Source organism: Lagenorhynchus albirostris, chromosome 15, assembly GCF_949774975.1.
Source record: "Lagenorhynchus albirostris chromosome 15, mLagAlb1.1, whole genome shotgun sequence".
Classification (NCBI taxonomy): domain Eukaryota; kingdom Metazoa; phylum Chordata; class Mammalia; order Artiodactyla; family Delphinidae; genus Lagenorhynchus; species Lagenorhynchus albirostris.
In genome coordinates, this window is record NC_083109.1 from 84,101,285 (window position 1) to 84,114,014 (window position 12,730).

Below are 12,730 nucleotides of genomic sequence, written 5' to 3' on the forward strand. Positions count from 1 at the left end.
CATTTGCATTTGTGTCCAGGGAGGGCAGTGACCTCCAGCCGGGTATTCCAGGATTGAGGAGTGTGGTCCCAGCCAGAGCCCTGGTTCCTCCCTCCCACTCACTTCGTACATGGGCTCTGGGCCTGGGTCCTGGCAGCATCAGGCCCGGGCATCTGCAGAGGTAGAATCTGGTCCCCAGAGACGTCCACACCCTAATCCCCAGATCCTGTGACTATGCTAGGTTACTGGCAAAGTGGAAGTACGTTTGCTAGTCAGCGGGCTTTGAGATGGGGAGGTTATCCTGATGGGCCCAATGGGATCACAGGGGTCCTTGGAAGTCCAGGAGGGAAGCTTAAGAAGGATTCGGCCCTGCTGAACACCATTCAAGGAATGCAGGTGGCCTTGAGACGCTGGAAAAAGCCAGGACGTGGATTCTCCCGTGGAGCCGCCAGAGGGAACACGGCCCTGGTGACACCTTGATTTTAGCCCAGTGAGACCTGCGTCAGACTCCTGACTTCCAGAGCTGTGGTAATTGACACCATATCAGCAACTAGAAAGGGATACGCCGTCGGGGGCTTCTCTCACTCCCTCTCCCATCTGTCCTGCGCTCAGCCCACCAGCAAATGAGGGAGGAAAACAGGTGACTGAAAGAATGACTGGAAGGAAATGCAGGCACGTTTCCTGTGGGGGGAGGATTTCTCCTTGTGTGTGTTATTAATTCTCTTCTTTTTCCAGACTTTCTACGATGGGCACAGATGAAATTAATTCTGAGATGTAAACAGGAAAACACACACATAAAAACGTAATTTCATTCAAAAACATATTCTAGGATGAAGCTCTCAACAAGAACAGATCGTCTCCGGATCTATTAAAACAAAAAATGTTCACGGTATATTAGTCCCAAAGGCAAGTAGCGAGATCTTGTATATATGTATGTATCTATTTTGGTTGGGAAAAAAGTCCTTACCAGGATAAGTTTGTGCAGAGCAAAATGTGGACCAGCACGAGGATGTACCAGCCATTAGTGGAGGGGTCTTTGGGGGAGTGGGCTACCCCAAATGAGGCTGGGGGATTCCCTGGCAGTGCAGTGGTTAGGGCTCTGCGCGTCCACTGCTGGGGGCAGGGGTTTGATCCCTGGTCGGGGAACTGAGATCCTGCATGCTGTGTGGCATGGCCAAAAAAACAAAACCAAAAACAAACCCAAAAAACGCATATATTTCTTTAAAAAAAAAGAGTCTGGGTCCCGTGAGAAGGAAAGTTTGGGCAGTTCAGACCATCGCTGGGGGTGGAGAGGGGCCCTCCTTAAATCAAGGTGGGGTGAGGAGAGCCCAGAGCCAGCCCTGGGAGGGGGGGCCAGGTGCTCCTGCCTAGGTCTGGGGGTGAGAGCGTTTCGCAAAGCCTCGGTGGTCTGAGGGAATTCTTCAAAGACACAGCCTGGTTTTCAGCAGAGAAGCCATAAGCTTTGTGCATGGTTACCTTGCTCTCCAGAACAAACCAGGGGGGCTCAGCTCCCTCCCCACCAGCCGTGGCCTGCCCGCCAGCCACCTGCTCCAGGCCCTATGCTAGAGGACACTCAGTTTCAAGCCACAAAGCAGTGCTACCCTGCTCGGCGGGGACGGCGCGGAAGGCCTGCGTTCCTTTTAACATTTTCTTAAAAAAAGAAAAAAAAAAAAGTACAGAAAATCAGAGAAAACAAACAGCTTGATGAGTTGGCATAAATGTACCGAGAAGCAGAGTTCCGACACTCCAGCCATGACCACCTCCCTTGCACACCAGTCCGAGCGTCGCCTCTGACACCGCAGCTCCGTCTCGCAGTTTCGTTGCTGGGTCTAAGCGTCCTGTCCAGAGGGTCCCATCCATCCCTTTCTTTCCTGAACAATTGATATTTCGGAGAGCCTAGGCCGGCTGACCTGGTGAACTTCCCACGTTCTGGCTTTTGCTGACTGCATCCCAAGGTGCCATTGTACCCGGTCTGTGTTTCCTCCAGGTGGGCAGCTGGATCCAGAGGTTTGATCAGACTCGCGTTCATTTCTTCATCGTTCACAGTTATTCTTCTTCACTGGTTTTGATTTTAAGTGTAATTTTTGAAATAAGAATGTATTCATGTGGTTCAACAATGAATAAAGGGACTTCCCTGGCGGTCCAGTGGTCAGGACTCCGCGCTTTCATTGCCGTGGCCCGGGTTCAATCCCTGGTCGGGGAACTGAGATCCTGGGAGCCGCATGGTAGGGCAAAAGCAAACCAACCAATGAATAAATATGAGAAGATTCCCAGTGAGAAGTCCTTTCTTACTCCTGTCCCTCAGCCACCTAGTTCACACCACGCATTCCTCTCTCGCCCTCAGGGAACCACTGCCTTAGTTTTCTATGTCTCTTTCTAAAGTTTCCTTATATACAAGCAAATATGGATATATACTCCGTCCCTCCCCCGCTTTATTAAACTACCGTAACCCTTTTTAATTGTACAGTTTCGTGGCATTAAGTGCATTCACGTTGTTGTGCAGCCGTCACCGCAGCCCATCCACAGAAGTCTCTTCATCTTCCCAAACTGCAGCTCTGTCCCCATTAAACACTGACTGCCCACCCCCCTCCCCCAGCCCCTGGCACCCACCTTCTACTTTTCTTCTCTATAGTTGACTGCTCTAGGTCGTTCCTGTAAGTGCAATCATATAGTGCTATGGTCTGAATATTTGTGTCCCCCCAAATTTATATATTGAAATCCTGACCCCCACGGGGATGGTATTAGGAGGTGGGGCGTTTGGGAGGTGATTAGGTCATGAGGGCAGAGCCCTCACAAATGAGATTAGTGCCCCAGAGAGATCCCTTGCCCACCAAAGATGTTAAGATCCAAGTATGTCAGAGCTTTTCAAAGCCCTCCGTAGACATCTCATTCCTCAGCTATTTGGTCAGTCTGTTACCTATTTATTACTTATTTATTTATCTTTTATTCTGGTTAGTCTGTTACTTGCTCCAACTGTTATTCATTGCCTCAGGCAGCTGCAGAATTAAGACATTTGCTTGGGACTTCCCTGGTGGCGCAGTGGTTAAGAATCCGTCTTCCGAAGCAGGGGACACGGGTTCGAGCCCTGGTCCAGGAAGATCCCACATGCTGTGGAGCAACTAAGCCCCTGCGCCACAACTACTGAGCCCGTGTGCTACAGCTACTGAAGCGCGCGTGCTGCAACCATTGAAGCCCACGCGCCTAGAGCCCGTGCTCCGCAACGAGAGAAGCCACCGCAATGAGAAGCCTGTGCACCACCACGAAGAGTAACCCCTGCTCTCCACAACTGGACAAAGACCCAGCGCAGCAACAAAGACCCAACACAGCCAAGAATGAATGAATGAATGAATGAATGAATAAGAGTATTTCTTTAAAAAAAAAACGCTTGTAATTGTTTTAGATAAATGCCCCTCTGTGAAAGGCTTTTTAGCACTGAGTGAGCTCAGAGTTAGGTTAAATAAAGGTAATTTTTTCCAATGGGGTCTTCCATGGAACCACCAGACATGTCCAATAATGCCAGTTTTGGGGGAATAAGGGTTTGGAAGAGCCTCAGATCAGTTCTGCTACTTCTGGGGCTGGGAATGTGGGCTGTTAGTTTTCAAAGCTGAGAAAGGGAGGTGGGATAAGACAAATTAAAAATCCACCAAGCTTGCTCTTCCTACTGAGATTCAGTCAGTTTTCTTAAATAAACACACTCCAGGTTGCTGCAAGCCTCTGGTTAATTTCCAGAGCTCTGAAGAAGTTGATTCTGATTTCTGCCCGTTTTTTTCCATTGATTTTATGAGGAGTGAATTTTTTTTTTTTTTTTGCGGTATGCGGGCCTCTTACTGTTGTGGCCTCTCCCGTTGCAGAGCACAGGCTCCGGACCCAGCCGCTCCGCGGCATGTGGGATCTTCCCGGACCAGGGCACGAACCCGTGTCTCCTGCATCAGCAGGCGGACTCTCAACCACTGCGCCACCAGGGAAGCCCGAGGAGTGAATTTTTGAAGGTTCTTACTCAGTCATTTTTGTTCCCATCACCTCCTCATTCAGTTTTGACAGCTGCGTAGTATTCCACTGGATGGTGTAATATCATGTATTTAACCCATCTCCTGTGGTTGGACATTTAGATGGTTTTCAGTCTTTTGTGATTACATGAAATGCTACAAATTAATCACTTGAGTATCTGTTATTTTACACATGTGCATGTATCTATAAAGTAAATTCCTTGAAGCAGAATAGCTGCATCAAAGAGTATATACATTTGTAATTTTGGTAGATACTGCTCAAATTGTCTTCCACAGGGATTGGTTGAACCAATTTACATTCCCACTAACAATATACAAGAGTATCTGTTTCCCATAGTCTTGCCAGTAGAGGGTGTTCTCTAACTTTTGGATTTTGCAAACTTGGTGGGTGAAAAACAGTAACTCAGTGTAATTTTACTGAGCATTTCTTTTATGATCAAAGTTGAACATCTTTTCAGGTATTTTATTTTATGTATTTACTTTAGTTGGCCACACCGTGCGGCTTGTGGGATCTCAGTTCCCCGACCAGCGAATGAACCCGTTCCTTCGGCAGTGAAAGGGCAGGGTCCTAACTACTGGACTGCCAGGGAATTCCCATCTTTTCAGGTATTTTAAAGGCCACTGGGACTTCCATTTTTCTGTTATTTTTTCTTACTGATTTATAGATACTCTCTGTATTAGAGAGATGAGGGCCTTTTCTTTTTTTTTTTTTCTTCTTTTTTTTGGGCTGTGCCGTGCGTGCGGCTTGCAGGATCTTAGTTCCCCGATCAGGGATTGAACCCGGGCCACGGCAGGGAAAGCACTGAATCCTAACCACTGGACCTCCAGGGAATTCCCGAGTACCTTTATTTTTATATAAATAAACGTGTGCTTCCCAACACTTTTTACTGCTGGCATGTCTTGCTCTCAGCAGACCCAGAGACAGTTCAACCCAGATGCTTAAGCTCCCACACTGGCTGCTTCTGCCGTCTAGGGGCAAGGCCGGGAACCTGCGCCTTCCTTGGGGACTTGGCTGTCTGAAGAGCCAGGCCCAGGGACACACATGGGTACCAGTTGTCTCCTGTTGGTTGGTTACACTTTTTCCTCTGCTGGGGTTTGACTTTAGCGAACATTGACATGTCCCTCAAAATCCAGAGGGCTTTGACATTGGTCTAGGAGGGTTGCTCCCTGGTCCTGGCCCTGCCAAACAGAATGAACCACTTCTTTTCCTACACTACTTCTGTACCTGTTCAGACTTTCCCTGTTAATTGCCATTATCCTACTGAATTCGTTGTTTTTTTTTTTTTTTTTGGCGGTATGTGGGCCTCTCACTGCTGTGGCCTCTCCTGTTGCGGAGCACAGGCTCCGGACGCGCAGGCTCAGCGGCCATGGCTCACAGGCCCAGCCGCTCCGCAGCATGTGGGATCTTCCCGAACCGGGGCACGAACCCGCGTCCCCCGCATCGGCAGGGGGACTCTCAACCACTGCGCCACCAGGGAAGCCCGGTTTGTTTTTTTTTTTGAATTCGGTTTTTAAATGTCTTTTTTTTTTTTTCCTAATAAAATAATGTTCATTTAGGACTTCCCTGGTGGTCCAGTGGTTAGAACGCGGCACTTTCACTGCTGTTGCTTGAGTTCAGTTCCTGGTCGGGGAATTGAGATCCTGCAAGCTGTGCGGTGTGGCCAAAAAAAAAAAATAAAAAAAAATAAAAAAAATGTTCATTTGGAAAATCTAGTGTGGGTAAACAAAAGGAAAAATAATTCAAGTCCCAATATTAATAGTTTGGAGTACAACTTTCTAGCCTTTCTCTTTGGAGTAATAGTGTATGTATATATTGAAAAAATTAAAATGGGATTATACCCTACAAACAACTTTGCCCAATGTTCTTTTTTTTTTTGTGGCTGCGTCGGGTCTTCGTTGCTGTGTGTGGGCTTTGTCTAGTGGAAGCGAGCGGGGCCTACTCTTCGTTGCGGTGCGCAGGCTTCTCATTGCAGTGGCTTCTCTTGTTGCGGAGCACGGGCTCTAGGCGCATGGGCTTCAGTAGTTGTGACTCGCGGGCTCCAGAGCGCAGGCTCAGTAGTTGTGGCGCACGGGCTTAGTTGCTACATGGCATGTGGGATTTTCCTGGACCAGGGATCGAACCCGTGTCCCCTGCTTTGGAAGGTGGATTCTTAGCCACCGCGCCACGAGGGAAGTCCCCAATGTTCTTTTTGATTGTTTGTTTACGTGGTGCACATGTTTCTGCCTCACATAATCTTCTGTGCCGTGATTTGTGACAACTTTAATTATTTACTCGAGTTATTAACTGATCCCCAATGTTTAGACATCTAGATTGTTTCTAGCTTTTTGCTTTTGTAAACAGTGCTGCAGTGAGCGTTCTTATAAACTTAATATTTGTGCATAATTTTTTCTTCAGGACAGAAAGCAATTTTAGAAATAAAATGTCAGGGTCTAAATATGTTTAGAATTTGAGGTGTCAGTACACACTGCTTTTGTTCACCCCCAGAAAAAACAGACACCATCTCCCCGGTAGTATGGCTTCGTATCTCGTGGCCCTGTTGGCTTCTCTGTTCCTCCGGGAATGGTAAGACCCCCCCTCCACCCAATGGGAAGATGCTGCTTAGTCCTCCCTGTCTGAGCGCCCAGGCTGGGCACGGGGTGGGACTGTTTGTTGCAAGTCAGGCTTTGGGAACCCTCGTGTCTGTAAAAACAAAATCTGACGCTAGGGATTTTTGTTCCTAAAATGTGTTTAAAGTTCTAAATGTTAAAACAAACCAACAAGCAACCACAGCAAACCCTGGATGCAGCAATGCCGTCATCCTCACGTACATCAGCCTGTCTTTACGTGGGTGTGGGTTGTACAAGGGCCGAGAGGCCGCTCCCGAGGGTCAGTGACACACACCATGGGGTGCAAGAGAAAAGAAGTGGTCCAGCCCCAACACTGCTGCCGTCCCGTTCTCCCTCCACCCCTACCTAGCAAGGGCAAGGCTGGCGCAGGGCCGCTCTATACCGCTTGCAGTCTGAGCCCCTTGTGTTCTGCATCTCCCCAGGCCCAGCGCACAGTAGGTCCCGAGCAGTTGTGTGGGGTTTGGGGACCTGGCTGCGGGCCCCCAGAACACGCTGAGATGCGAGCTGCCAACCCCGCTGGAGGTGAGGGAACTGGGCCCAGACCAGGCCCCGGGGCGTGGGGTGAGGGGAGGGCAGCCGGAGCCCCCCGGCCCGCCGCCCCCTGCAAAGGCCCCCATGGCCCTGGAGCATTTGTTCTGCGGCTGCAAAGCTGTTTTTCTTCTCCCTCTACCCCTTGCCCGTTATTTTTTTCTTTCTTTTTGGAAGCAGTGCTCTTTGGAGATAATAGTGCTTCTGGGAAACAAGGCTGAGAGTCTTGTTTGTTCAAAGAAAATATTTTTCTTCCACACACAAGTGCTATGTTTATGCCATAAATCGCCCTCCTCCGCTTCTGTCCTCCCGCCCACCTTTCTTCTGGCATCTGTCCCCTCTTTGCGTTGGGCCCAGGCAGGGGGAGAGCACAGTCACTACTGCCCCCGCTGTAGGGGGGCTGGGGGCCCGGCGATGCTCTGCTTGAAAGGGGCTATACACCCTAGAGGCCCTCCCTGATGGATCGCAGCCGGGTCCCCCGCCTGCGTGGGGGGGGTTCTCCCCAACCCCAGGGCTGCCCGTCAGAGGCTTTGCGTATGTTTGAGATACTTGAGACGTGATAGGGAGGGGTGTGAGGGGGCCTTGAGGCGGGGGACCCTGTGGCCTCCACCCTCTGCCTGGGCTTGGGGGCGCCGTGGTAGTGGATCCCAGCAGTGCCACAGCCCCTCCCTGGCTCCACTCAAGGGGGGAGGGGCGAGGGCACCATCCTCGAGGAGCAGCTGCCGCTTCTTCCCCCCGAACGCGAGCTTGGGGGCGGGGGTGTGGGCAGGGCTCTTGCCTGCTCCGGGCCCTGCGCCTGCCGGGCGCGTGGTGTGCAGCGTGCGTCTCTCCTGACCTCTCGGAGCCACAGACGGTCACCGTGCGTCCCTGCCTGCTCGCTGCCCAAGGGGCTTGCCTGCCCCAGGCACTTGGACAGGCCTGGGGCCTCGCTGGCCGTGGCCCCTGTGCCCTCCCGTGCGCCCCTGGGCCACACGCCCCGTCACCCACGCACACTTGTTTCTCTGTTCACCTGCTTGTTTCCAGGACTTGGCTGTTACAAATAAAGCCACTCGGAGCGTTCACATGCCAGATTCTGTGTGGACGTTTGCTTTCATTTCTCTTGGGTAAATAAATAACCCTGGAGGAGAATGACCATATCATGGTAGGTGCCTGTCTAACTTTGTAAGAAACCGCTGAACTGTTTTCCAAAGTGACTGCAGCATTCACGCGCCGCCCAGCTGAGTGTGAGCGTTCCCACTGTTCCACATCCTCCACAAAACTTGGTGTAGTGACTCTTTCATTTTAGCCATTCTGGTGGGTGTGCGTATCCCCTTGTGGGTTTTGGTTTTTTAATTTTTACTGGAGTGTAGTTGATTTAAAATGTTGTGTTAGGGACTTCCCTGGTGGTTCAGTGGTTAAGGATCCGCCTTCCAGTGCAAGGGGACGCAGGTTCCATCCCTGGTCGGGGAACCAAGATCCCACATGCCGCAGAGCAACTAAGCCCGCGCCGCAATGAGGGAGAAGCCCACGAGCCCCAGTGAAGATCCCGTGAGCCGCAACTAAGACCCGACGCAGCCAAATAAATAAATAATAAAAAAAGACAAATGTGTTAGTTTCAGGTGTAGAGCAGAGTGGTTCAGTTATACATACACATATATCTACTGTCTTTTAGATTCTTTTCCCGTATAGGTCATTACAGAGTATCGAGTAGAGTTCCCTGTGCAGTAGGTCCTTATTAGTTACCTGTTTTATATAGAGTAGCATGTACATGTCAATCCCAGTCTCCCAGTTTATCTCTCCCCCCTCTGCTTGTGGTTTTCGTTTGCATTTCCCTAGTGACTAAGGATGTAGAGCATCTTTTCATGTGCTTATTTGCCGTCAGTGTATCTTCTCTGGTGAAGTGTCTGTTCAAATCTTCTGCCCATTTTTTACAATTGGGTCATTTGCCTTGCTATTGAATTGTAAAGTTTTTTTGTTTTTTAATAGCTGAACAAATCATTTGTCACATATTACTTTTCTCCTGCGCAGTGACTTGCCATTTTGGCTTTTTAACATAATGTCGTTTTAAGAGCAAACTTTAAAAATTTCTTTAAAATCGAGGTCCAATTTACTGATTTTTTTTTTCTTTTATAACTTGGCTTTTTGTGTTGTTGTTTTTCAGAAATCTTTGCCAAACCTGAGGCCACAAAGATTTTTCTCTTATGCTTTCTTAAGAAGTTGTGTGGTTTCAGTGCTTCCATGTAGTCCTATGATCCCTTCTTTTTATTAAGTACATTCACATTGCTGTGCAGCGATCACCACCCTCATCTCCAGAACTTTCTCATCTTCCCAAACTGAAACTCTGTCCCCATTAATAACTCCCCCTCCCCCTCCCCCAGCTCCTGGCAACCACTGTTCTACTTTCTGTCTCTATGAATGTGATACTCTGGGGACCTGACATAAGTGGAATCACACCATATTTATCCTTTTGTGACTGGCCTAGTTCACTCAGCATAATGTCCTCAAGGTTCATCCATGTTGTAGCATGTGTCAGAAGATCCTTCCTTTTTTAAGGCTGAAAAAAACATTCTATTGTATGGATGGACCACGTTTTGTTTATCCGTTAATCCATTGCTTCTACCTTTTGGCTACTGTGAATAGTGCTGCTGTGAACAACTATCTCTTCAAGTCCCTGCTTTCAGTTCTTTTAAGCGTATACCCAGAAGTAGAATTGCTGGATCACGTGATAGCTCTGTATTTAATTTTTGAGGAAACTCCATTGTTTTCCACAGTGGCCACACCGTTCTACATTCCCACCAACAGCGCACAAGGGTTCCAATTTCTTCACATCCTTGCCAACACTTGTTATTTTCTGCTTTTGTTCTTGTTTTTGCTAGTCGCCATCCTAGTGGGTGTGAAGCGGTATCTCTTTGTGGTCTTGATTTGTATTTCTGTGATGTTTAGTGATGTCGAGCATCTTTTCATTTCCTTACTGGCCATTTTTCTGTCTTCTTTGGGAAAATGTCTATCCAAATCCTTGCCCGTTTAACAATTTTTTTTTAGTTTTTATTTTTTTTCCTTTGCCCATTTTTGAATCCAGTTTGTTTTTGTTGTTGTTGAGTTGACAATCTCTTCCTAATCCTATGCTTGACCACCCTCAGCGGTCCACCCCACGGAAATCGTCACCTCACCGCTGGGCTTCCCTCCCTCCTTCCTTCCGAGGTTGCTGGCTCCGCAGACCTCTATTCCTGCCACCTTGTTCACACACAGGAGTCACCTCCTCCTCTTTCCCTGGTCCACGCAGGCCTGGGGAACTTCACTTCATGCACTGGAGGCCAGATGGGGTTTAGCTGAACAAAACACAATCAGCCAGTGAGTGGGAATCTCCACCTTCATGTTTTTTCATCTAACACGTTTATTTAATGTCAGCTAGGTGTAGGACGTTGAGCTCGGATATTCAGTTGTGGGCTAAAGCCTATCTTCCAGAAGGAGCAAAAAGATGCTGTGCTGGCCGGCTTCCAAAATGGCGTCCTAATGTTCACTCCCGTGGGGTCCCCTCCTGTGCTGAGTAGGCCTGACCTGAGTTCCAGGATATTGCAGAAACGATGGAGGCTAAGTCAACAAAGGCATTACGGGGGACTTCCCTGGTGGTCCAGTGGTGGAGGCTCAGGGCTTTCACTGCCAAGGGCCCGGGTTCAATCCCTGGTCGGGGAGCTAGGATCCCGCAAGCCGCGCTGTGGGGCCAAAAACAAACAAACAAAAAAGACATTACAGCTCAGCCTCCCTCCCTTGGGTCACTTGCCCTGGGGGAAGCCAGCTGCCATGTTGTCAGGGTGCTCAAGAAGCCGTGTAGAGAGGTCCACATGGTGAAGAACTGAGATCTCCAGCCAGCAGCCATGAGGGTGACCCATCTTGGACGTGGAGTCTCCAGCCCAGTCAAGCCTTTTGATGACTGAAGTCCCAGCCGACAGCTTGACTGCAGCCTCGAGAGAGAGCCTGGGCCAAGGCACCCAGCTAAATGCTCCTGGAGGTCTACCGCACAGAAACTGTGTGAGGTGATAAACGCTTATTGTTTTAAGCTGCTATGTTTTGGGGTCATTTATTGTCCAGCAGCAAATAACGCCGGCAGATGTCTATATAAATAACTATTCCAGGGAATTCACTGGTGGTCCAGTGGTTAGGACTCTGCGCTTTCACTACCGGGGCCCCAGCAAACTAAGATCCCACAGGCTGCACGGTGCGGCCAAAAAAAAAAAAGAAAAACACTATTCCAAGGTAGGGGGTGATAAAGGTGTCACCTGAGAGGGACAAATAAACCCTTATAGGATTTGAGTGGTGGGAGAGGTGTTTTCCACATATAGGAATCAGGACAGGCTTCATGGAAGAGGTGAAAATGACTACTGCTACAGCTTGGAAGCTGTGAATTCAGGACTTCCCTGGTGGTGCAATGGTTAGGAATCCGACTGCCAGCGTAGGGGACACAGGTTCGAGCCCTAGTCTGGGAAGATCCCACATGCCGCGGAGCAACTAAGATCATGCGCCACAACTGCTGAGCCCGTGTGCCACAACTACGGAAGCCCGTGTGCCTAGAGCCTGTGCTCCACAACCACAACAAAAGCCACCGCAATGAGAAGTCTGCACACAGCAGCGAAGAGGAGCCCCCGCTGGCCGCAACTAGAGAAAAAAGCCAGCACACAGCAACGAAGACCCAACGCAGACAAAAAAAAAAAAAAAAGCTATGATTGTCAGGGTGCTCAAGAAGGAGGAGGGTTGAGGATGAAAGGAGAGAGAAGTGGGCAGGAGGCAAGTGACAGGTATCACCCCATGTGTCTTCAGCTATTGGCCTTTTCGTTTTAGGAGTGTTCTTATGATCATATTAAATTTAAATAGCTTACAAGTATAATAATAGTGGCTTATATGTATGGGCTACTCACTACGGATCAGGTGTCCTTTTAAACCTCCTCTCGCTATTAACTCATTTAACTCTCACAGCCTGTGAAGTGGATGGCATCATCTCCCCCATTTTTAACCAGCTGACCACCAGCTCTCACAGTAACATAGGCCCCCCTGGGACACTGAGTGCCCTGAAGGTTTTGCTTTTGTTTTTTGTCTTTTTGGATCAGCTGTACATTTGATCGGGCAACTTCTATGCCCTGGTGCCAATTATTTAGTGGACCGGAGCTGGGCCAAGGTAGAGCCCTGTGGCCCATCTCTGCAGACCTGTCTCCAGAAGCAGCCCCTAGTAAAATCCTAGCCCCAGCCTGAGTCTCCAAATCAGACGTGCATTTGCTTGTGAATGCTTTCAGAGTGCCCTCCCCCATCCCCGGGGACAGTCAGCGTTGGCATTTCTGCTCTGTTAAGACAGTTCATTATTTCTGCACAGGTGGGTTCCTCTCTTCTGCTCCCCGCCCCTCTTGACCCCCAGATACTTAGGGGTGCAAGCTCTCTGGAATGAGAATGGCCTTGGGGAGCCCTGGGCCTGCTTGTGCCCAGCTGTGTTCTGGGGGGGCAGTGGGGGCGCCCCGGAAACACTGGGCGCTTCTCCCCGTTGGCTCACCGTCGGCTGCTGTGTCGCCCGGCAACTGGCTGCCCCTTATCAGCTCCCAGACGCGCTCCAGCCAAATCCCGAAACGGCCCCACCTGTTTTTCAG

General features: G+C 49.5%; 1 protein-coding gene across 5 annotated transcripts in view; it reads left to right on the plus strand.

Moving 5' to 3' along the window:
* The window catches only part of FBXL18 (F-box and leucine rich repeat protein 18), a 45,571-nt gene extending 43,450 nt beyond the window's left edge, over positions 1 to 2,121 (plus strand). For 2 of the 5 annotated variants that reach the window (XR_009535043.1, XR_009535044.1), the window contains 2 exons: positions 368 to 619; positions 715 to 2,121. Coding sequence is in view for 3 of the 5 variants with exons in the window: in XM_060122284.1 (XP_059978267.1) it covers positions 715 to 757 (43 nt within the window). In the remaining 2 variants the exon portion in view is untranslated. Of the gene's footprint in view, positions 1 to 367; positions 649 to 714 lie in introns of those variants that run through there. The other 3 variants (XM_060122281.1, XM_060122284.1, XM_060122282.1) reach the window with 2 other exon arrangements.
* The last annotated feature ends 10,609 nt before the right edge of the window (positions 2,122 to 12,730 follow it).